Source organism: Haemorhous mexicanus, chromosome 9, assembly GCF_027477595.1.
Source record: "Haemorhous mexicanus isolate bHaeMex1 chromosome 9, bHaeMex1.pri, whole genome shotgun sequence".
NCBI classification, from domain to species: Eukaryota; Metazoa; Chordata; class Aves; order Passeriformes; family Fringillidae; genus Haemorhous; species Haemorhous mexicanus.
The window spans coordinates 8,857,550-8,882,399 of NC_082349.1; the positions used below are offsets into that span (position 1 = coordinate 8,857,550).

The 24,850-nt window shown below is 50.1% G+C and overlaps 1 protein-coding gene across 3 annotated transcripts; it reads left to right on the forward strand.

Annotated features, from left to right (window-relative positions):
- Positions 1-108: 108 nt before the first annotated feature.
- Positions 109-22,815, forward strand: MOB3C (MOB kinase activator 3C). Of its 3 annotated transcripts, none has more exons than XM_059853883.1 (6): positions 109-272; positions 883-938; positions 1,399-1,569; positions 8,049-8,548; positions 17,881-18,083; positions 21,257-22,815. In XM_059853883.1, the coding sequence occupies exons 4-6, from the start codon at positions 8,131-8,133 to the stop codon at positions 21,284-21,286; spliced, it is 651 nt and encodes a 216-aa protein (XP_059709866.1). In that variant the 5' UTR covers positions 109-272; positions 883-938; positions 1,399-1,569; positions 8,049-8,130; the 3' UTR covers positions 21,287-22,815. The 3 variants fall into 3 exon arrangements, with proteins under 3 accessions (XP_059709866.1, XP_059709865.1, XP_059709864.1); XM_059853882.1 differs by having other exon boundaries at positions 1,406-1,569; XM_059853881.1 differs by lacking the exon at positions 109-272 and having other exon boundaries at positions 331-938; positions 1,406-1,569.
- Positions 22,816-24,850: the final 2,035 nt, after the last annotated feature.

Consider the following 24,850-nt stretch of genomic DNA (forward strand, 5'->3'; position numbering starts at 1 on the left):
CGTGCCAGGAAGGGAACCGCGAGTGTCAGGGCCACGCTCTGCCTGCCCGTGCCGCGACACCCCCCAGCATCACCCGTGGGGTGCACACCGCTGTTCCAGCCCCACCCGGGACTCTGACCCCAAAGCAGATCCCGGCTCCTGCCAAGCCATCCCACGCTGGCTGGCCGCTCCTGCCGGCGCCGAGCGTGCTGGCTCAGGCTTGCCTTTGCTGAGCAGGATTTAAATACCGCAGCGCGCTTCAGAACTCACCCCGCCTCCGACAGAAACGGAAAGTAAGTGCTCTGTGCAGAGAAAGTTTTTCTCTTTCTTTTCCCCTCTCCGGCATTTCTGTTTTGGATGGCATCCAGCTTGGGCTGGCATGCAAACCCCCGGCTGTTTTTGTGTGTGTGTGCAGAGCAGGGAAGGATGAAGGGAGAGGGACTGTGAAAAGATGGGGGGAGGAGGGGAAAACACTCCGGGATTTCATCTCCTTTCCCCAGCTCCCTGCTGTCCTGTGAAAGCCGGAGCCAGCCAGCGGCACGGGACTGCCCGCCAAGAAGGATCTCAGCATCCAGGAATGGAGCGTGGGTGCGGGTGTGAGTGAGTGCCCACCCAGCAGCCTGCGAGCCCACGGCGGTGGATGGTGGGGGCTGGCAGGCCCGCTTCCAAGCGGGTTTTCCAGGGACAGCTGGAGCTGCCGGCAGGGTCAGGATGTGACATCACTGACCGGAGAAAAACCCTCGGCCCCGGCTTCTCTAACGAAACCCCCGTGCGCGCTGGAGCGAGGCGGTTCTCCCTGCCGCTGTTGCTGCTGCGATCCCCAAACTGCCAGTAGTCCCGACAGAGAGCCTGGCTTGGACTTTGTATCTTTTTAATTGATTTTTTTTCCTTTTCCTGAATAAGAGCACAAAGTGCAGCGGAGGGATTTCGGACTGGAAGCCGCCGTGCCGGGGTATGAGGTGAGTCCTGGGAGGTAAAAAGCCAGCACCGCACTGCTGAGGATGCTCCTGGGGTGCATTTTAAGCACGGGATGGGCAAGACCTGCGTTGGCGTTAGCCTAGAAAAGAGCAATTCTTCACCCAGCCGGGCAATGGACGCCTGCAGAAGGCTCTTCCCCTTCCTCCGGGGTGTCCCAGCTCAGCGGCCAGTGTGTAAATACCGGGGATCCCCTGTTTGGGGGATGCTGAACAGAGATCCGTGCGAATGACCGGCTGTGCTCAGGGAAAGGGGGTCCCTCGGGGGCAGGGGAACAGGCAGGGGAAGGCAGCACACGCGTTTCCCGAACGGGACGGCCCCCGCAGCGACTTTGCCGGTGTCGGAGGGAGGGTGGAAAGTTGTGGGCGGGGGAACTGGGTGAGAGCAAGCGGCGGAGATGGGTTTTCCGCGGCTGGCTTATCTCCTCTCGTCTTCTTCGTTGAGCTTACAGGCCTGGAGCTCCCGCTGTTTGGAATTACGGCTCTGACAACGGAGTAATCACCCTTGGGACTGAACCAGAGCTGTTGGACACCACTGAGGCCATTGGACACTTCTTTTCAGGGCTCGCAGCAAGTTACTGCTTGTAGCAGTGAGGTCTCAGCTCCCAGGAATGAGGTACCCCCAGAAAACCCCCAGCCCCGCTGGGTATCACGCCTAAAATGAATGGGACATGCTGCCCTAACCTGGAGAGATGCTGCTTTGCTTTTCTGCTTGGACGTGTCTTGTGTGATCCGGGAAAAACTTTTTTTGGTGCCTTTGGGCCGGAGAGCTGCTGCTCTGTTGGTGGTGTGGCAGGGAGGCAGGGCAAGGAGCAGGACAGAGCAGGGGGACAGCAGGGGACATCTGTAGGGCGGGTGTAAGCAGCCCCGTTCCTGGAAACCATCCAGGTCCGTTTCTCACGAGCTGGGGATTTCCAAGCACCATGTGAGTTGGGGGAAGCACCAGCGCAGCTTCCCGCTGACAGCTGTCCCCAGCTGGAGTGTGGGGGCCTGAGTCCTGCTCTGCTCCAGGGATTTGTGCTCATGGATGCTCTCATGGGTCTCTGCAGCACCAGGACAGTTTGCACAAAGAAGGTTGGAAGCAGGGAGATGCTGCTGAGAGCCCAGTGCTTCTCTGAAGCTCCCCGAGCCCATGTGCTGGGCCTTGATCCCCCTCCCGGCATTTCGTCTTGGCTCATTTCCTGGAATTTTCTATCGTTTAGGTTATATTTGGGACCAGCAGCCAATAACCCCGTTCTCATGGACAGCCCAGCTGGGGCTTGGCTGCAGCAGGAAGCACAGAGGGAGTGGGGCCAGTGCCTCAGGACTCTGCTCCCCAGCACCCTCCTTCTGCAGCCCCCCTTCCTTAGATGGTTACAAGGCTGGAAAGGCTTATAAAAAGAGGGAATGTGCTCCCTTCCCTGGAAGCACCATTTGCCCACAGTCCCTCCCTGGGTCAGGGCTGCAGTGTCTGCAGTTCAGGGTTGCTTGGGAGAAGTCTTTGGAACATGAGTCCCAAGAAGCAGCCCTGGTTGCAGAGATGCTTTAGGACAGGCTGAAGACCAAACTGCATCTGGACTTCTTTGGGCCTTGATGGGAAACTCAGACAGGGCTGCTGGCTCCTCAGCCAGGCAGTGAGGCTTCCTAGAGTAGTGAAAAGCCAGCTAGGGCCTGCAGGTTTCTGGGCAGACTGTCCATCTGAAGGCTGTCTGTCTGTCTGTCTGTCTGTCTGTCTGTCTGTCTGTCTGTCTGTCTGTCTGTCTCAGGGCTCTGGCACATGGTGTCTGAGCTGATGCTGTCCTTCTCCTCCATTTGGAATAGGGCTGGGTGGGACTTTGACACTGCCCATGGTGGGGAGAAGGGAGTCCCCTAAAGGAGGGAAGCAGTAGATATCTGGGTGCCCCAAAAGCAAGATCCCTTGGGGAAGCCCGAGGAGGATGTGCAGAGCTGGTGGTAATTAACCTACACTTTGCTCTGAAGTGCTTGGAACTGGACAGGTCTGTGCTCTGCCTCCTTGGCTTCTTCCCAAAGTAGCGGGAGCGGGAGTCTCCCTGCAGGTGGCCACAGTGCTGGACCCCTCGTTGTGCTCCCCAGTGGGGGCACTGCCCATGAGGGTTGGAGTGTGCTGCTAACACAGCAGTTTCCAAGCAGATGCTTCTGCCAGGGTGTCACTGTCTCAGGATGGATCTAGGGAGGATGCACTTGGCACTGGAGTATAGGAGGTGCTGGTGTCAGAGCTTTCTTCTCTCCTTACCCTTCATGGTTGTCTCTTGCTTCCCAGAGACACTTGCAAAGCACTTTTCCCCCTGAAGCCTTTGTTGTTGCAGCCCTTAAAGGGAGCCTGGGGAGGCAGATCAGTTTTGAAATTGGGGACACTGAGGCAGGGAGCAGCACTGTGACCATCCTGGAGTCTGACAGTGCATCTGTCTGATCCTTCCTGCTGATTTTCTGACTAAAGCTTATTTAGGGTCAAACCAGAGGTTTTTTTCGGCGACCTTGCCCCCATGCTTGCAGGACTGTGAGGAGGAAGCCACCCTCCCACAGCTCTGCCTGCTCTTCCTTTTGGTTTTGTCGTTTCTAAACAGGTCCTTCAGAGCTGTTTTTAATTTACAACAAAGCCTTCGCCTTGTTGTGTTCCTCTGTGTTTTTCAAATGATAAGAAAGAAAGTAAAGAAGAAAGAAAGCTAGTTTAGATAAAAAACAAAAACCAGCCCTCAAACCTGAAATTAGCGCCTAAGTCTGACCCTGAACTTGCATCCCTCCCATCCAGTTAATTTCCTTTCATCTCTGGACTTGCCAGCAATCTAGGACATCAGTTTTTCACATGTCTGTGCCTGCTACCTCCCCAGCAGTGGTTCTGCCTTGTCCTCACACAGCTGAACCCTGTGCTTTTCTGGTTCTTGCTAAACCCCACTGAGTTTTGCTTCTGCTGCTGCTTTTAAAACCAGCAGCAGGACTGAAGCCAGCAGCAAAAACAGGGGTAGGACTGAAGCCCAGCAGCCTTCATGGACAGGGATGGGATTTGTGGCCACTCAGCTGGGTTTGTAGCCAAGCTTCTCAAAGCCAAGGCTATTTTGGGAGTGTGGATGGGGTTGAGCACTAAGGATGCCATGGTGTGGATGTCCCATGGGAAATGTCAGTCTCTCTCCTTCCAGAAACTTTGCTCATCCTCTTCCAACCATCCTCTGTGGTGACACATGGTGACAGCAGGACAAGTCTCCAGCTCCACCTGCTTCACTCCTTGTCCGCTCCTAAGCGTAAGATGAGGTTTGATTTGGGGATTTGCAGATGCTTGAGAAAGGGATTTGTGGATCTCTGGAGTGCCAGCAGCACCCTGTGATGGGAACTGTGGCGTGGGGAAGAGGGTTTGCAGCCTTTGCCAAGGTTCCTTTTGGAAAGCTTTGATTTTGCATGTGGGAACTGAAGGCAGGGAGCTGCAGGCTGCTGCCATGGCGCTGGCCCAGGCCCTGCCGCGCCGGCTGGGGCGGGACCTGTATGATCATGTTGTAGGAAGTTGCTGCCTAAGCTTGTTGGATAACACTTTGCCCTTAGGATTTCCCAAAACAGGCAGGGCGAGCAGAGATTAGGACTTGTGACCTGACCCACCCCAAGCCCCAGTGGACCACGGCATGATTTCTAGGAACATGACAGCCCTGAACATCAGACTCAGCTGAACTTTGTACCATAAACCTTGGAAGATCTCCCATTTTCCATCCCTTTACATGGATCTGCCCCAAATACTTGGTCAATGATGGAAGAGCATCCGTCAGGTCGGATGCATAAAGGTGGAAACTGGGAAAATCTGATTTTGCATTAGCTGAGGCCCTTTTCCACCAGTTAGACTCAGGATGTGTCTGGGTCCATTCACAAAGGATTTTGCTTTGCTTCCCAGAAAACAGGTGGGTGCTGAGTCTCTACCTGAGGGGAATCTGAGGCATTGGTGACTTTGCAAAGCCTGTTTGCTCTAAGCTGGTGCATCCCATCTCAGTGCTCCATCTGCAAGGGCCAGAGCTGGGATCTCATCTCCTGGTCCTGGCCACCACTGCTCCCTCTGCAGTGATCTCTCTGGGCAGTGAAAGCTCTGAAGCGAGGTAGATAACAAATGTGTTCTTTGGCTCAGTGCCTCTCTCTGCTTCTTCAGGTCATAAATCCCAGGGTGTATTTTTGGCTTCATGCTAAATGTAATTTCTGGAGAACATTTTTGTCTGGTAAAGATTAACAAGGTCTTTTAATGACTTGGTGATTTGGTAGTCGTGATGATGAGGATCCTGAAAAGAAAACTGTTGCCTGGGGAGCAGAGAGGTTGTACCATGCTGGCATCCTGCAAGCTCAGGGACAGGTCAGCTCCAAGCACTTGGGCAGCAATGGATTTTACTCTCTATTCCCACTCGAACAGATGCATGGTAGAAAAACACCTGGCAGATGTTTAGCAATTTTGTTGCTCTTTTTTTTTTTTGAACTGGTGTTTTATTCAGATGGTGCTGAACCATGAAGCACATTCCCACCTGCCTGATGAGTGAGAGCAGCTTGCAGGGTAGCACAGAGATCCAGCTGTGGATGATGCAGGGATGCAGTTGTAGATGAGTTACAGGTCTGGCTTCAGCAGACGAGATGTTTATTTCCCAGCGACTCAATATTTGCGGAGGACTTGCAGTGTGGGCACTAAAAGAGAACTGATTTCACTGCTGTCAGCCCCTGCAAGTGACATGTTTGATGGGATGTTGTCTGGCAGGGTGGCTGCTCATCACCTTGGAACAGCCCAGTCTCTGCATGGAGGAGTCTGCAAACAGCAACAGCTCCTGAAGCAGAGCAGATGGAGCCAAGGCTAGCAGAAATGGTGACATAAAGAAATGTTTGTTGGCGTGACTTCCCTTGCTGAAATTCCAGGGAAGCCTGGCTGCAGGGCCAGGCACTGCTCAGCCCCATCATTCCTACTTTGCACTAAGAGCAAAGCCTGCTGAGTGCCTCATCCTGAGGGTATCCCAGCACGTCCTACATTACCAAATTAGGAACCCTGTTGCAGTGGTTATATATAAATATATATGTATGTATGCATACATGTTTTTAAAAGCGTTATGTGTTAGCAAACTCCCCAAAAGGCTTTTTTTAGAGGTGTTATCAACAGGATGTGTTTGGATGTGTGGAATCCAGGAAGTCCTGGATAAGGGCTTTTCTTTAGAGCCTCACTGTGCCCAGAGTCCCCTGGCCTCCCATGGGATCCATAGGGACTGCTGTAGCACAGGTCATTCCTGAGGGACAGATAAGAGTCATGACATCATGCTGGCTTCACTGGCTGGCATTTTGGAGAGATTGTGCTCTTTTCTGAAGTGGGAAACAAGCTCTTTGTTGTGGTTGGAGCCAGTTGCTTAGAGCAGGGGGAGAAAAAGCATCCAAGAAACAGCCCCCAGTCATTGCCCAGAAATAAATGAGGGTGACAGGGATGTGGCCCTTAAAATCCCACCCAGCCACATGAGATGGGGAAGGTCTGCAGATACACTGGTGTTGAAGTCATACTGCATAATGTTGTGTGATGGCTGTGACCCCCTTTTGGGGGGCAGAAAGCACCTAAAACCACACAGGTTTTTGTACCTGGGTACAGCAGAACATGGTGTGGCTCACACTGTGCTGTGAGCTGTGTAAGGGTGGCAAAGCTCTGGCTCCAACCTGTGGGAAAGGCTGTGGTTATACTCTAATGGCATTCATGCTGGGCTTCCCACCCACAACCCCCATGAGAGGGTTTTGCATGTGCTGGCTGCAGCGCAGAAATCCCTGCCAGGCAGATGCTGCAGACATTGGAATGATCCCTAGGTGCTGCTCCCTCCCAGTGATGACCCTGGGGTGAGTCTTAAGGGGAGCAGAGGGTTTCACTTGAGAGATGTTTAACTGATTACAAAATAGGACCTGCCTCGGGCTCAGGACTGAGTTTAGAAAACAGAATTTAAATAGCAAGCTTTTGGCTAAAGTTGTCTTTTTAATGATGAATGTCCATCCAAGGTTTGTACCATTTCCTCCTGCTTGTGACTTTGGGTCAGTCACTTCCCTTTTCCTTCCTTTTTCTTAATTGCTTCTCCATCTTTTCCCATCAGGGGGAGGCTGTTGGAAGACTTTCTCTTCCCTAAGCCTCAGCAAGGCATTTAACACAAGGAGACCTTGGTCTCACATTAACATCACTGGTGATTAATGCAGGTAACAAAATGCAATTTTGCAATTCCAGGCTGCAATTCCAGCCTGTCCAGGACAGCCTTGGGCAGATGGGATTTCCACTGGATTTCAGTGAGGAAAAGGAAAATACAGCCCTCATCTGTGCTGCTAGTCTTGGGCAGGAAGGGGTGAGCTCAGCACTTTGCTGAGCCCTGGAGTCACCCGGAGCATCAGCTGCACCACTTGAGGGCTGCCGTGTGCATTGTGTGCATGCCGGGAGAGCTGGCGGCATCCTGGCAATGTTGTTCTGCTGTGCTGGGCTGCGTTTCCCTTCTTCGGATGTGGGTTTTGTTCTTTTGGACAAACACACCAGGCAGAACAACAAAAATAATCCCCCCTTTTCCCACTGATCCTGGCGCTGGGGCTGTGTGAACCAGCAGCCAGCTGCGGTCGCAGCGTGGTCCCCGGGGCCTCGCTTGCCAGCCGCTGCTGCAGGGTCAGGGGTTGTTTATACTGAGAAGTCCCTGGGAAAGAGATGCTTCCCCTTTGCCAGGAGAGGAAAAGGCCACCAGAGTGGGACTGCCTGAATTGGTGAGCACTGCTTATATCATGGCTCTCACTTTATTGCAGCACTTGATGGTAAAAGCCTCAAAGGAAGAAGTTGGCTGGAGCTCCTGTGAGCTCCAGTGAGCTCCTTTGGTGCCCAGGATGGAAGAAGGGCTCTGTCTGCCATCAAGCCTTGCGTGGGCCACATGTGGCACTGCTTACCCTCTCCAATGCCAGGTGCTGCTGTGTGAGGTGGCAGCAGCTGCTCCAGCTCACCCTGGTGGGTGTGAAGGGGCCAGAAGCTCACGCCAAATCTGCGTCCCCATGTGCTAACAGAGCAGTGGGATCAGTGGTGTGAACCCCTGCAAGTGTGTCCATGCATGCTGCTGTCTTCATGTGTGACTGAAATGTGTCTCCTTCTCCTCCCAGAAACCTCCACCCCTGAAGACCCCAGCCCTGGGTTTCATGTTGCTCTGAGCCTCTGCCCTCACCCTGGCTGGCCTTGCCCACAATGGCCCTGTGTCTCAAGCAAGTCTTCAACAAAGACAAAACGTTCCGTCCCCGAAAGAAGTTTGAGCCGGGCACGCAGCGCTTTGAGCTGTACAAGAAAGCCCAGGCCTCCCTCAAGTCCGGGCTGGACCTGAAGGCAGTGGTGCAGCTGCCTCCTGGTGAGAGCATCAACGACTGGATCGCCGTGCACGTGGTGGACTTCTTCAACCGCATCAACCTCATCTACGGCACCATGTCGGAGTACTGCACCGAGAGGAGCTGCCCCATCATGTCCGGCGGGCTCAAGTACGAGTACAGGTGGCAGGATGACAGCAAGTACAAGAAGCCGACCAAGCTGTCGGCCCCACAGTACATGTGCATGCTGATGGACTGGATCGAGATGCTCATTAACAATGAGGATGTCTTCCCCACCAGGATAGGTGAGTGGGCTCTGGTTCCCTGCAGCAAAGCTGGGCTTGTAACTGGTGCAGGTTCCCAAGCTGCACCTCAGGGTTGGTATTGATGAACTTTGTGATTCAAAGTCTTGTGGCATTTCCCTTTCCAGGTGTTTCTCAGTGTTACACCCTTTTGCTCCAAACTGAGTTTGGGATTTCTTATCCCACTACTAGGGTATGTGGAACACAATGTTCTCCTTTTCTGTGCTTGAGCTTATTCTGTGTTTGTGAGAAATGAAGGCTGGTAGGTCATTAGCTTCTTTCCTTTCCTCAAGAGGCTGAGCTGCAGAGCTGGTTAGAGGTGGTCATCACATCCCTGCTTTTCTCCCAGCTAATCAACTCAGTTTCTTTCTGGTTTTCCACATAGGTTCATGGTCCCAAGATCCATTGGGACCTTGCTGCTTTGCTCCTCAGCCCCTTTCCATCTCAGCCCTGATTATACCTCACAATTTGCTAGGTAGCTGAGACACTGCTTGAGCAGAGATGTCCCTAGGATGTGGCTTTGTCACTGCCAAGGCCCAGGGTGCATGATACACCTCTGCAAAAAGAGCTGCCTGCAGCAGCTGCCAAAGGTAGCACAACTTTCAAATTAACCCCTCTGCTGCTGACCTGCAGTGCTCAGCAGCTGCCAAGGCTGATATCAGCTGCTACTTAGTTGCTTTTCGTCATTTGGGGAGATGAGTTCAAGGGTTGGAACTGATGGGGCTTTCAGAGCCTTAGGTCATGCCTTGGTGAAGTTGTTTTTCAGACAGAACATGAAACTTGAGTGTAAAAATAAAAAGATTTAAGGAGCTTGGGGCTGGAAAGGCATAGCTTTGCAAGTCTGCTTGACCTTTTTTGTTTGCCAAGCAGACAGAGCTTTATGAAATCAGTGCAGCTTATGGTCAAGATTTTCATTAATGTGCTAGGAAACATTGAGGAAAATGGTCTGTGTGGGATTAGTGGCATTACTCACTGTTGTAGCCCCATTTGGCTATGCTGTACATGTAGCTGTATGTCTTTTTAAGGAAAGTCTCTGGCTCTTAGAATCTGAGAGGGGTCATGGGTCTCTGCAAGCAAGAGGGAAGGCAGTGCCTGGAGCCTGGTTGTGCTAAACTGTTTTGGCTTTGGGATGGGATGATTCTTCCAGACCCCTGATCTGATCTGGCTGCTCTGGCTTTGCCTGGAGTTAGGGTGGGACAAGTCCCTGAAACCAAGACCAGCTGGCACTCGCTGCCTTCTTCCCCTCTCTGGTGGTCTGGGGCAGGCAGGGTAGCACAGTGCCTACTGCTCGTGCTGGAGGACGGGCAGGATGCCTTTGGAGTGTGTGGGAGAGGCAGTCCCTGGGACTCACCAGGGCATTCACTGTGCTGTGGAGGCATCTTTCCCTCATAGGCAGTGGTGTCCATGCCCTCCAGTGAACGGAGGAGGCTGGAAGTGTGGCTGGCTGACAGTCAGTGCAGGATACTCTGGGCCAGCAGTCTCAGCCCCGCTGGGGACAGCAAAGTCCCTGGTCATTCTGGCTGCTCAGACTTGCTGCTGCTGAGGGGTGAGACAGCAGCCACAGGGAGCAGCCTGTGTTCCTCTTCCTGAGGTGGCTTGTCCCCAAGGAGAAGATCTGCAAGCCATTAAAAGCAGAGGCACTTATGTGGATTTACTGTGTTTTCCCTCTAGCCAGAAGGGAGTGTCCTGATCCAATTTCATGCCTTTCAGGTAGGATTTGGGATGTGATGCTGCTTGACACTGCTCTAGGAAGTAAAGGTGTACAGGGATATTAACACCTCAAAAAGCAGCCAGCCATAGGAGGGACATTGCAGCACCCTCTGCTCTCCCACATCTCTCCCTCTGAGGTACAAAAGCCAAATACAGTCATGGTCCTGGTGGTTTTCACTTCATTTCTGGCACTTCTCCCTCTGAGTTATAGCACATCTTGATGTGGGGAGGGATGGCTGGTTTCCATTTCTCCTTTCATTTCAGTTTAGGGGCAGTTCTGGGTGAGATCCAGGATGACTGTAGATGAACATGGGTCAAATCCATTTTCTTCTCTTCCAAGGCTGTTCCTGGGGTCCCTTTTCCAAGCCCTTTTGTTGTGGGGACCCTTGTGTGCCCTGAATGACTTCAGGCCCTGTGCTGGCATGTCTTGGTGGTTTTGGCCTCACACAAGTGAAAGAGAACTCAGGCTGAGGTTGCACTCTAAAACACATGAAAGGCTATTGGGGGAGGCATGGGGAGGAGGGAGCTGGTGGCACTTTGTCATCAGTGTGTCCCCAATTATCTGCCTGTCACTGGCCTGCCGTGTTCACAGGTAATTGCTTGGCAGCTCTGGCATTTCAGAAGATGGAGTGTTTGGCTGAAGGGAAATGCACTGGATGACAGAGGAGGCTGGCCAGGATGTGGGGCTCAGGGACAGTGGCCAGGGTGACCAAAGAGAGGTGCTTAACCTCTCTCCTAAAGAGCAAGCCCTTGGAAATGACCCAGAACAAGGGGAATAAGGCACTGAGAGGACACAGAGGAGATGTGAGCTGTTTTAAGGAGGGGAAAGGAGCTTGATGAGGTGATGAGGGGAAATGACAAATGTCATGCTTTGGAGTAATGGTGAGACTCTTGGATATTAGCAGCAGAGATGGGATTTAGCTTGAAGGTCTGTTTCACTCGTGCTTGTGCTGGAGAGGTTACTGGGCACAGCTGCCCACTGTCTCAGAGGGTGTTTCATGAGCTCTGTGCAGCTCAGCTTTCCCTCCTGGCCCCTCTTTGCCATGTGCAGTAAAGCTGTCCCAGCATAAAGATTTCCCTGGCTAAGGCCACCTGACCGCAGACAAAACAGACTTTTTTCGTTTTAAATTTGTTTTTCTTAGAAGCAGCAAGTGTTCCCCAGACTCACAAACATTGCTGGAGGCTAACCTCAGCATCCTCCTGCATCCAAGAGCTACACAGCCTGAAGCAGCACATGATTCAACAGGGCTTGCTGGTAGGCTCCTGATAGTTGAGAGGTATCTCATGGGTCAGAGGGGGGAAATCTTTCACCCCAGGGTGAGAGGCTCAGCTAGAAATGAGCAGAAATAGCTCACTGACTTGTGGGCTCACAGGACCCTTAGGCATCACAGGGGACACCTTGGCTGGGGTAAATGGTCACAGCTGCAGCCACCAGAGCAGAGCTGGCCTGACTTTCACATTAAAGCATCTGCTCCTCCAGCACAAGTCAGAGGTGGGAGGGGAGCAGAGTGACAAACACCTTTAGTTTAGCCAAGCTGTGTGATGCAGAGCTCTTGCCAGCTCTGCAGTGAGGCCAGAGGGACAGCTGGCATCCAACATGGCAGGAAGGGAGCCCAACACCAGCAGACAGTTTGTGACCTGGCAGAGTTAACCAGGACTGCAGAGTTAACCAGAGTTAACCTTGGATGGCGCCAGCAGAAAATCCCTGTGGTGGAGATTATTAGCAGGTTCAGGGGGGCTGCCAATCCCCCTGCATTCCACAGCAAGGGTTGGGAGAGATACTGTGTCTTCCCCATGCCCAGGGAAATCTACCTGCAGGGCTCCATCCCACTGTCTAATCCTTTCTCTGGAGTGGGAACCTGTTTGTCAGCCTGTTAAGATGAGACAAATCCCTGCATGGCATGAGCTCTGCCTACCTGATGGCTATAAATCGACAGAAGCAGCAGCTTTCCCAGACAACCCATATCATTTGGTGTGTGCTAATGCTTTGTTTCCACTCTTCCAACCAATGTAGCTGTCCTGAAAAATACATTTAAATGGAGAGTAAGCATTTTTCCCATGCAGGGAGAAGAATAAATGATTCTACAGGTGTACTTTCACCAGCTGGTAAAACTGTATCAGTAGATTTATTCAGTGAGTGAACGTCCATGAACAAATTACCACCTGGAAAATATGCTCTCCTCCCAGTAATCATCCTGCCCTGTGGTGCCTGGTCTCAGGGAGCTGCTGCTGGGCAGTGCTGTGCTGAGGAGGAAGGATGGCTGGGTGGGATGTCCAGGCTGTGTCCTCTCTGGTCAGCCCAGCATCAGGCTGCTGGTTGCACAAGGCAGGTGTGCTCCATCAGCACCATCGTGGCTGCTGAGGCCTCGCTGCTGTTAGATGAGTGCAGGGCTTGGAGCAGCCCCAGCGCCGGAAACACCCCGCGCTCTCTGCCAGATTTGCCTGTGGCTCAACAGAGCACCAGCCACGGGAGGTTTTATAACAGTTCTTGGAAAGCTTTTCAAAACTCAAGCCTGTCATTCAAGCATAGTCCCAGAACAATTATAAAAACCAGAGAAAACCTGGTGCGAAATTATCCGATACTTTCTTGCCATAACAACAGGAGAAAAATGTTCAGAATTCAGCTAATTATTGGTGTTCTCTCAGCTGGCTCTTTTTTACATAATTTGTTGAGGTTTTTTTCCCCCTGCTTTTTTTCTTCCAAAATTAATACCACACCAGCTTGCAGCTGCCATCATGCCATTAGTTTTAAACAGGGCTTTAAACACTTATTTTTAGGAAAAATGAATCACTGAACACCACGGTGGCCAAAATGAAATTGAGAAATAACAACAACAATTCATCACGAAGTTCACTGAATTACTGCATTTGCAGAGGAAAAAAAAATACAATTGCCAAGAAGCAAAATAGCTTCCCAGTACTGATTCATTGTGAAAAAATTAAATTGGCTGGTGCACAAGTGTTGGGGATAGAAGATGGCAGGAAAGATCCAGGACCCTTTGGCAGTCCTCTACCCTAAGCACAGGCACTTTGTTACCTCTCATTTTCCTTTCCTTTTACACATGCTTTCCTTATGTTTTGAAGCAATCAGCGCAGAGTGGGGAAAACAGATTCCTTGGAGCTTTAAATCATATCTTGGGATTTTCAAGCAAAACGTCCAAGACAAACTAAAGGTGCCAATTCATTTCAGGGCTGTGAGTCACTCTGCTTGGAGTGAAATTGTACCTGCTGTACTTACAGCTTTTTGCCTTGGCTTGGAGCAGAAATTCTTCCTAATATCTAAACTAAACATCATGCAAAAACAGTCAGAGGGGGTGGCTGCTGCCTGCCAGACTGTGGGCTGCTGCTGCTTTCTCCAAGGTTGCTGTATGGTGAGCACCAGGGAACTAAATGTAAAAGTAATTTCAGTGCTTTTAAATAAGCCCAGGTGGGTTTTGTGATGTTCTGTTGTCCCCCTGGGGCAGTTAGACCACCATCAGTAGGATGAACTAGGATGGTGTTTTTGGGTGCCTGCAGGTGTGCAGGGCTGGGGAAGGTGAAGCATACCCAAGGAGTGTCAGGCTGTTGGGGTGGTTTGTCAAACCTGGAGGCCCATCCTGACTTTCCCCTGGCCTGCTGTATTTCTGCTAAGAGGACATCTCAGCCATGAAGGGCCTGTCCCACCAGACTCATCCCTTTGTCTCATCCATCTGCTACTGTCCCTGGTTTGTGCCACGATGTGCCACCTTTGAGATAGAGCAAGTCCCCTAAGGAAGGGCCACCAGCGTCCCACTCCCAAATGCCATTAAAGGGTCATTGGCCACTGGTCGGTCTCTCTGTGCTGGCTGTGAGGCTGATCAGCCTGGCCCAGCTGGCAGGGAGGTGGGAGCCCTGGGAGGAGCAGCTGCCCCCTCCACATGTGGGGAAGGGGCCCCATCGCTCCACAGCCGCTGTTGCAGTGACCCCTCCCAGGAGCCGGAACAGCCCTGGTGGGAACGGCAGCGAGCTCAGCATCAGGCTGAGCACCTGCAAGGGCAGGAGGGGCACCTGTGGCCACAGATCCCTGTGGCATGGCTGTCCCCTGGCTGGGATGTGCTGGCTGCAGTGTGTGCCCAGCTGCAGGGAGGAGGCACAGCCTGCCCCAGCTGTGTCCCCTCCCATGCTGGAGAGGATGTCACATGTGTTGTCTGCTGGACATCCGCTGCGCCAGCAGCACTGACCCAGGGAAAGCCACATTTTTGGTGGATCCTTCTGCTGCTCTCAGATGCAGCCTTTACTGCAGAGCCTCTTCTTTCAGCTCTGGGCAAGGGGATGGGGTGTTTCTCCAGCTCCCCACCAGCATGGCCAGTGTCTGCTGGGGCTGTTGTGGGTTCCTTTCCAAGTCACTGGAGACCAGCAGCAAGGCACCACTGCTGGCAGAGGCAATCTGAATGTCAGATATCCACCCTGCTTCCTTCCCGAGGGGAAGTGCTTTGATCAGCTGGCACGGAGCCCTGTGCCAGATGCAGGGTCCAGTCAAGCATCTCTGGCCTGTATCGAGGGTCCTGGCACAGGAGACAGACCTGGCTGCAGCACGGGGACAGGAAGCAGGACCCTGCTGTGCCTCCCTGGGCAGGTGTGAAGGCGAGGGTGTTGCGGGGAGAAAGAGTCAGAGCCGGACCCGACGCATCCCAAAGGACCGTCCATCGTGAGGGGGAATGTCCTGGCATGGGATCCATTAGTGACAGGCAGCCGCCGCTACAGCCTGGCCGTGCCTGGAGGGGACGGCCACACACTGACACCTGGTGATGGACACAAAGAAGGGCAGCTCAGCCTCAGCTCCGGAGAGCTTCCGATGCTCCTGGTTCGTGTGAAACACAGTGGTTGAGCAGTCCAGAAGTGAGCTTGGAGGTCCTAGCCGCCTGATGGTATCTTTCCATATATCATTAGGTTTAGGAGTTCAACACCTCCCATAGTTGCTGATGACCATGAGATTTTAATTAGCTAACCTTTAAAGATTCTTTGTAACTCAAACTATTCTTTGTCTCTGTGATTTAAGCTAAATCTCTGTTCGCTGATACAAAAGCTGCTTCTGGAGAACCTAGAATGTAGCTGGAGGTGTCTCTTCTCTAAGTCTCTCAGCTGCCAGCATAACCATGAGGACTTGCTGGTGACAGATGTGTGAGACAAGACAATTCCTGGCTAACCTCAGGACAAAAGCTGTGGAAAGCAACTTGTCCCCATCTTCCATGTCTGGAGGTGGCCCATCTGATAGCAGGATCTGCACCATAGGTACTGTCAGCCCTGGGAGCCTGAGATCTGTTTGATCTGCTGTTCACTCCCAGAGCTTATTTCCTTCTCAGCTCAGGAGTGGGTTGAGGGTTGCTGCTTTCCTTCACTATCACTCTTTGCAGTTTGGCAATAAATTCACAGTGATAGTCAGCTCGGGTTTCTCCCTCACTGCCTGCTTTGACTGGGGAGGCTGTTGGTGACTGGGACAGGTGACAAACTGAAGGCAGTAAATGCCTTCCTGCCTGCTTCTGGGCACTTGCTGAGATCCCAGCTGCCTGTGGTCCCAGGGAGGTGACAGACTGTCCAGAACAGTGTGTCCAGTTCCCCAGCCACTGTCCAGAAATGTGCATTCACCAGCAATTATTTGCTATAATGAGCTTTATAAAAAAAAATAGTTTCTTAACCAGTTCTTCAAAGCTGGTCTGCAGGGGCCACCTTAATGGCATGTCTGAGTCCCCAGCTGGGTGACTCCAGCTTTTATTTGCTCAGCAAATCCTCACTCAGGGCAGAAAGCTCAAATGGAGCCATTGATAAAGCACTGTGTCCCTCCTGCCTGCAGGGGAACCTGGAGAGCTCTCTGATCCCTGCCTGTGTCAGACTAGCAGGCAAGGAGAGCTCTATAGCCAGAGCTGGGCAGAAGCAGATCTGCAGTCACATCTCTGAGGTGTTGGTATAGGGACAGCCTGGTTGTACTTTGCCAGATGTGAACACCTTTCCTGAAAAGTCCTAATGGGATCTGTCAGAGCTGGTGGTGAAACAGGTCATGCTGAGGTCCCTGTTGCAGGGGCAGCCCTGGGGCTGCTTGTGGTTATGCAGAGCAGTGGCCACAAATCAGTCTCAAAACCACCTTTGTGTGATGCTGAGCCAAGATCTGTGTCCTTCTCCAAGGGATGGCTGGGACATCCAGATGTGGCACAAGCACAGACCCTTTAGCCCTGCCCTCTGCTCCAACACACTGCATGCAGGAAAGGGAGACTGGGCTGTGCGCAGGGTGACTCTGCTTTAGACCGAAAATAATATTCTTTTATGAGTTCCAAACCCAACACCTGCCCAACCCTGGTGGTTGAAAACAGGATCCACACGTGAAGGAAGGACAGAACCTTTGCGTTTGCCACCCACAAAGGAGAGGGGCTCAGCACTGCTGCTGGGAAACAAAACTGCCAGGAGCCTTTGGGAAAAAAACAGCTTTAATTGCCTAGCAAGGCTGGTGAGAAAGATTCAAAGATAAAATTACCATTTTAAATTTTTTAGCTAAGAGATTGGCTGATGCTTTCCTGTGCACAAAATGTGTGAGCTGGCCATGGTTGAGCAGGGATTGTTTGGAACGATTTTCAAGAGGTTATGTGCTGCATTAATAAGAAGCTAAGGGAGGAGGCTGGTATAACCGTGGGAAGGGAGGTTTTTATTTTGTTCTTTGTGTATTTGCATTGAATTGCTCTGGGGAGAGGAAGAAGCCTCAGGAAAACAAATATCAGTTGTTTCATTCTCCTCCTCACAAAAAAAAAAAAAAAAAAAAAACCAAAAAAAAAAAAAACCCAAAAAGTTTAGTGTTTCAAAGCCATGTTTCCTTTAGAGATTTACCCCAAGGTTGCTGGCACTGATGGTATCACACCCTGAGATTGTGATAGCAGTGTATTTTGAAAAGGATGGAAATACCCCACCCTGTGTCCTTGTGTGGGACGAAGCTGAAAGTATAGAGCCAAATGTGGTGGGTCCCATCCTATGAGGATATCTCAGGATTATACAGGCACAATAAAATTAAAACCCCAACATCATTAAGATGAGCTATTTTCTTCCTGATTTAATGAGACATTTTATTGAAATAAGGATCAGGAAAAAGGTAGAAACTCCATCAATTTCTGCTGATGCGTCAGAAGTGATGTCTGAGGGTGTGAGGAGGAAGGAAAACAGTACGAACCATGCTTTTGGCTTGAGAGGAAGGTATCTTTTCTGGTGGCAGATGGTTTGGCTTTGTTCATGGACCTGGGTAAATACAATTTGACTTACATGATGCCTGCACAGGCTTGTCGGGGAAAGGCACGGAGAGGGGGCAGAAGGATCTTCTGCCAGATTGCTCTGGATTGAGCCAGATGTGGAGAGTTGCAGCCTCCTCAAAAAAACCCACTCTTTTTTCTCCACTATGGCAACTCTCCAAATACTGAGCCCGTGCCCGTGTGAAGTTGCTAATTGTGCAATGAGGGAATATGTGGGAAGAGCTCAGTGGCACACTGCCCCAGTGTCACTCTTGGTATTAGCCAAGGGTGTCCTTCCTTGTCATCTATGACTGCCTGTCAAATGTGACAGAGATATTTAAAGGCTGTTTTTTTGGTTTTTTTTAATGTTCAAATGGCTTCCAATTTGCTTCTGCTTTGCAGGTGTTCCTTTCCCTAAGCAGTTCCAGCAAGTTTGTACCAAGATCCTCACCCGCCTCTTCCGTGTCTTTGTCCATGTCTACATCCACCACTTTGACAGCATCATCAACATGGGTGCTGAGGCTCACGTCAACACCTGCTACAAGCACTTTTACTATTTCATCAGGGAGTTCAGCCTCATTGACCACAGGGAGCTGGAGCCTTTGGTAAGAATGGCCCTGGGATGGGGAGGTGGAGGTTGAGTGGTGTGGGCTGAACACAGCACTGGTAGGTTTGGGTTGGGGCTGGACTCCGAGCAGTGCTGACCCTCTCTGGACTCTTTTGGCCACCCTACCTCAGACACACAGTCATGTTTTCTGTCCTGGGACCATCAGCCTTGGTGCTCTGAGAGAGAAATCCCCAGCAGCACCAAGGAAACCATTGATGCTTTCTTAACCTTTGCCTCTTGTCATGTCTGTGAATTGAACTTCAGTACCCTTAGGACCACCACAGAGTAATGTCCCCATAGTGACTTGGTAGCTCTAATGCAATTTGCACATCAAACTGTTTCCAGCTAGTTGTGTCCATGTGGCTTTCAAGAGTCAGATTTGAGCCAAAGTCTCTTCTCCACAGTTTTTCTTTTAGCATTCCCTGCTTGAGATCCTAGTGTGAATTACACTGAAGCTGCAGGAAAGGCAAGGCCAGGTAGGACACACAGCTTCAGACAACAGCTGTCAAGGCCATGCTGGAGAGGCCTCACCAGATCTCTGTTTCCCTACAGCCTCCCTTGGGAAGCAATTAGTCAGGCAGAAGGTGAGAGCCCTTGACAACAGCAGGATTTGTGGGAAGTGGAGGCCAGACAGCCCAGGGCTCATAAAGCAGAAAATGCACATAGTTGGTTTTGTAAGAGAAGCAAGTTTCTTGCAGACAAGGTTGAGTGTAGTCTGACCTAGGGAGGACATGTTGCAGGAAAGAATTAATAGGAAATCCAGTAGTTTGCATGCTGTGATAAGGGCTGGGTTGCAGAAAAGGCCATATCCAGCAGCAGAGAGCCAGGGAAGACCAAGAGGATATAACCCAACAAAGAGCTGAGAGAGTCCCAGCTGCTTGCTTAAGATCTGAAGGTGGGGGAGATGCCCCTAAGTGCTAAGAACTTTGCTCCTCTGCTTTCATTTGTCTCAGTCAATTTTCTACCTATCTGCTCTAATTATGATTTAGGGGGATGAAAAGGTAATGATCTAATTAGGGGAGACTTGAATGACAACAGTATCAACTTCAATTATTTTGTAGAAATCAGTTGTAACACATCACAATGGCTGTCAGCTCCAGAAAATGGCAGCTCAGCATCAGCCTGTTGTCTGTCAGTGTTCCTCATGACAAAGCTCTTCAACATTGCTATACAGTCCATAGTAGTGTCATCCCCTTGGTCTGCTGCTTGCTAATGTAAATAATTAACACCTGGCAGCCAAAGCAGAGGCTGACTTTGCTAAATAGGCTTTCAATGCCAGTGACTCACATGCAACATGAGATGACTGATGGGTCTCCATAAATCTCAGGTGAACAGATTCTTTCTCTGTGATGCAACCAGTGTCAAACTACAAGGAAATGAGACACATTTGCCCCTGGTCTATCTGTGTCTCATTGCTTGCTATCCAAGCCTCAAGCAGAACCAACAACAGGGTTGAGAGGAAGGACCAGGGAGGAGGAAGGGCCTCCTTCCCTCAGGCACTGAGCTGCTTTACATGTGTATGAGAGTGTCCTGCAACCAGGCTGCCTCATCAGCCCACAGAGCTGTCCTAACCTTGCATTTAGTTAGTCCCCGTGAATCCCATTACAGACTTCTAAGCTTTCCCCTGGCTGAATCTCCCTTTGCTGCTTCAATTTCCCTTTTGTCAAGCTTCTGTGGGATGTGATTTCTTAGCAGCAAATCTTGGGAACTGAGAATGAGATCATTTGTACAGCAGAACGAGCATAAGGCAGTGATTCACTCTCTCAGTAAATCAAGGAAGATGGGGCCAGAGAGAAGCCATACACCTGCTTCCTTGATGAGGGCAGCTCGTGATGCTGGGCAGCAGCACTGGCAGGGGTCCCCTGGTCATGCACTAAAGCAGAGCTGTGGGGATTTCCTGGGTTTGAGGAAAGCCTTGGACATTTGGGGCTGCTCTGAGGAGCTCACTGGTGACTCATCAGCCCACTGGTCACTGCCGTCCTCCCTGTTCGTGGCTGTTTTTATGCCTGGTGTTGTGCTAATGGGGTGGGTACAATGCTGTTGCAAGAGGATGTGCACAGTCCTCTCACCCTCTTCTTTTCCTTCCAAGATGTTTGCAAACATTTCCTGTTTGCAATGTGATTTTGTGGCAGAGCACCAACTTTTCATTTGATGACCAGGTTCTGCACTCAAGTGATTTTGGATGTTACTCCTACAGGAAAACCCTCTCTTTGCCACTGTCCCTGATGGATTTGAAAAAACAAATTCTCAGCACTGAAAATCAGAGTTTGCTGCTTCTGTCTCCCTTGGATATATAACTAAAGAACCTTTTATGGGGTTACTCAAGGATCATCGTCCTTTCCTAGTTCCTCTTTTTTCAGAGTTGCATTCTTCCTTCTCCATGGACTAGTCCTACTTCCAATCTATTTTGGGAGTACCTTTTAATGTGTAAACCTTCCTCTGGGGTGCACGAGGGGACCTGTGGGCACACAGATTCACAAGCCATGAACCCGATGAGCCAGAATCACACTTTCCTCACTACAGGATTTACAAGATGCTAGTTGAGATTTTCAAGGCAAGGACAAATACCATCTTCCACCAGCTGAAGGCTGGACACTTCCCAGTGTGGCTGGCATGATGCCATTCTGGCTAAAGAGAAGTCTGTAATCCTAAACAGAGCTGGAGGTTTCCTGTGGCCCTGTTATTAGAAGTCATTTGCATTGCAGTGTGACTGTGAGATCCTTTGCTGAAACCACAGGTTCTCTGGGTGAGTTGTGGTCAGCTCCTGGAGTGACAGCAGGGAGCTGCTCCGTGTCCCATCTCCTAAGGCTGCTTAGAGGGCTCTGAGAGTGTCATCACCTTGTCTGGCTTCTCTGCAACTGAGCAGAGGAGCAGTACCTTCATCTTTCAATATCTCAGCCAAAGCTCTTTCCTTGGACTGCTCTCAAGGCTAGGGCACAGCCAAAATAACCTTGTGCCACAGAGACAGGGGAGAGTGCCAGGATGGAGCTGCTGAGGCAGCTGAGTTCCCAGGAGGGCTGTCGTGGGAAACAGAAGAAGGCTCCCCAGGACTCCCAAGGTTGCTTCCCTGGGTTGGTTTTGGACACTTCCCAAACTGCGTGACACGTCACACTACTCCAACCTGTCTTTTGCACTCACTGTTTCTTTCTTTTCTCTCCCCCTTCAATACAGAAAGAAATGACAGAACGAATTTGCCACTGAAATCTCCTGGCAGACCAACTCAGCTGGCTCACTCAGAGTCTGGCGGGACAAGACACCCAGGTGGGAGACCTCTTCCCTAGGACTTGCTCTGGGCATTCCAGCTCACTGACCTATGAACACTGCAGAAGTGCCTCTTCAGGCCAGGGCTGAATCCTAAGTTTTCCAAGAACCTCTGGACAGATATTTCTTCTTTTAATAGATACCAATCTCTGTTGTATGCTTCCTGTTTTGGAAAGCTACTGACTTACTGGAGAGGCAAGTTGGTTTACTTTTGCACACTTATTTCTAAGACTCAATCTGATATCAAATTTTCAGCGACCTTCCCTCTTGTTTTGTCCTCAGCTATATTGATCTCCATCTATTTCCTTATCAATTCCTGTCCTCTGAGCAGGTGTGACCTTGGCTACTAGGTGTGACCTTTCCCACAGGCAGTGGGTTTGTGGTAACATCTGAGATCAGCCCTGCAAAGCTGGTGGCATTTCATCCCACTGCCTTCACATGGTTAGTTGTTGATGTGCTGTTTTTAACCATGAGCTGTGAATGTCTCCTTCTGCCCTAATTCATGCTTTACGAAAGGGACCATTTTTCCCTTCAAAGGATTTTTCACATTTGGAAAAAGGGCCTTGATGATGTTTTAAGATGCATCCAATACTGCTTGGAGTAATGGCAAGTGGCCCCATGACCCAGGAGGTGAAGTCGGTCACTATTCAGTGTGATCAGCACACACTACCTGAGAACATCTCAAAAACTGGTGAAAAGAGACTCTTGTCAGAAAACAACATTTTTGGCATGTCAGCATTTCCAGAGGTTTTGTCTTGGCTCAAGATGGGCAAATGCTGGTTGTAGAAACTGCTGGTTTTCCATAACCCAACCCTACAGCAGGTGAAGGACTCATAAGAGACATCTCCTCTACTCTGTTCTCAAGGTCCCCTTCCAACCCAATATTCTGTGATTCTTAAACCTTTTTGACCATCTGCAAGCATACTATTGCTTCCTGGTCTGTGCCATTACTCCCCTGAAAGGTATCATGTCTCAAAATTTCCTTTCCTTCTGCTTGCAGTGTCTGATAATGAGTGTTGTGTTCCCCGTGCCATTTTAATTTTGACAAAAATATTTCTATTTTTCCTTTTTTATTGTTTTGGGGGACTGAAAATCAATTTGTCTGAGCCACATAATTGTTATTTTTGTGTTTCCTGTTCTTTTTCTGGGAAAGTTTTCTATATCTGACACAGATAATATTTATAGTCTGGGGTTTGCAAACTTTTGGGGTAGGGAGGGGATGTGGCTAGAAAATGTAAATATTTAGGCCAACGTTAAAGTGCACAAGTGACTTTTTAGTGCTCAAAGCACTTATTTGGTTGTGAAAATATTTTTTTTAATCTTGTGTACCAGATGTATATTTTTTCATAGTAATAAAACAGAGCAAAATGGACACAAAACCACCTGATGCATCATTCCAATATTCGATGTGTAAAATAATCAAAGTCCAAACATATTTGTTCTGTTACTGATTAAAGAAACTTTAATAAGCCTGCTGTTCTTCATTCTTCTCTGATCCATCTGTATTAAACAGGCCTAATGAATAAGGATTACTTGCACAGTGGCTTTCCCCTGAGAGCTGCAGCACTGATGGATCTCAATGCCACGCTGAGGCCTCAGCTTGCTTCTCAGAGAGCGGCTTAACCGAGGCCAGTGCTGCTGGCCAGCATCCTCCCCCTGCAGGCTTGGCACCAGAACTCCCCTGAAGGCATTTTCCCAGCAATTCATGGTGGTGAGCTTTACTCACTACTTTTTGCAAAGCTGTGTAGGTCCTGGAAGCTGTGTTCCTGCCTCTTCACATAAATCAGAGCTGCAGGCACAAATTGCTTGTGTGGCATGAGTCGACAACAGCTCTGTCAAGAAGCTTCTGCTTTCCTGAGGAGTGAAGCCTGCCTGGACTCAATGCACAGCACCCTCTGGGAGCTGGGAAGTTTGGGAAGTATGGGTCTAAGTAGGGTCTAAGGCATGAACTGAGAGCAGCCTACAGCTACTTCCAGCTGAGGTACAAGGATGACAAAGTCAAGCTCTTCTCAGCAGTGGAATATTGTGAGACGGTGACCAAGAGCAGCAATTTGCAGCTTGGGAGGTTCAAAGTAGACAGTGGAAAACAAAATCCAAGGGAATGATGCAGTCAGAAAACAGGTACCCAGAGAGAAAGTGTTAACCTTCCTTGGTTGGACAGGACTTGGTGTAAATAATTTCCATAAATAAATGAAGCACAGAAGCCTGCTTTTATTTTTGTCCTTCCCATCATCCTGAGGCAATGAGTTCCACCAAGTAATTTATTCACTATGAATTGTAAACGGGAAGTGTGCTTCAAACCCATGCCTGAGGAGTTAAACCTTGCTGCTTTGGGAGTGCTTCCTGTTTATCTCCTGCACATCATGGAGCTCCTATAGATTCCTGGGGAACAGAACACACTATTTTTGAAAGATCAACTCACAGCCTCATCTCAAGTACTAATTTACAAAGAATTTCAAAGGTCTTGTTGTGGGTTTTTTTTTTTTTTTTTTCATTTCTCTCCCTTTTGAATCTGGTTTACCAAGGAAATAAAGCTCATGATTATGCTGTGACAACGGTCTTCAGTAATTCTGGAAGCAGTTTAGAAAGGAGACAGGGAGATCATTCATTGCCAGAAAGATCTTTTTGTGTCTCCCCAAGACACTGAACTATTCCCCAGGTCCTCATCCATCTGAGTGCCTCCCAGCTTGGAGACTTTAAGGTCTGAGATATTTATGAAGCAGAAAGTGCTGAGATAAGTATCAAGAGTCAAACTTTCATGAGTCTCAAGTGTGCCTGTGAAGCTCCAAGATCCCCAGAGCCTCAACAAACATCCCTGAGCAATTTGAAAGCAGACAGGAATCCTGGGATACATTAAATATGCACATTTCACTTGTCAGCCCCAGCTCCTCAAATGACTCATCTGCTCAGCTGCCTGCCAGGTGCTTGGACTCATCTGTCCCTATGCAGAATTCCTGGATTCTTGTGATGAAGGGCAGATGTGCTACTGCCAGAATTTTGGTTTTCGTCTCTGCAGCCAACATTTCCTTTGGAACTGATCAAAAGGCTGTGATGCTGGTCACCAGGTCAGGTAGAGGCTGGCATGGGACAGACTGTGCTAGACAGTATCTGCAGACATTGAGGAATTTAGGAATAGCTTTGGATGGAAGAAAAAGGGCTTTGTGGAACATAGTGGCTGCTGTCCCTGTTGCCACAGGGATGTGGCATGGAGAGGGCTTGGGCTCAGCTAGTGAAGCAAACTGCTTTTGGCCAGGCATAGGCAGGGATCAGGGCTGACCTCCCCTGGCAGGACATCAGGGGGTGGTGGAGGGTTTGCTGGTCTGAGTGGTGGCTTTCTTTAAATCTGCCCAAGATAAGGCTGGATAGTCCAGATAAACGCTCACAATAACCATGACATGATCTGGGCTGAGATATTTTTCTACTGGTAAAAGTTTGGGAAATGTAAAAGAAGTGTGGGGAAGAGCAAAAAAAGACAATTAGAATCTGTTGTTTCCAAGGGTTCAA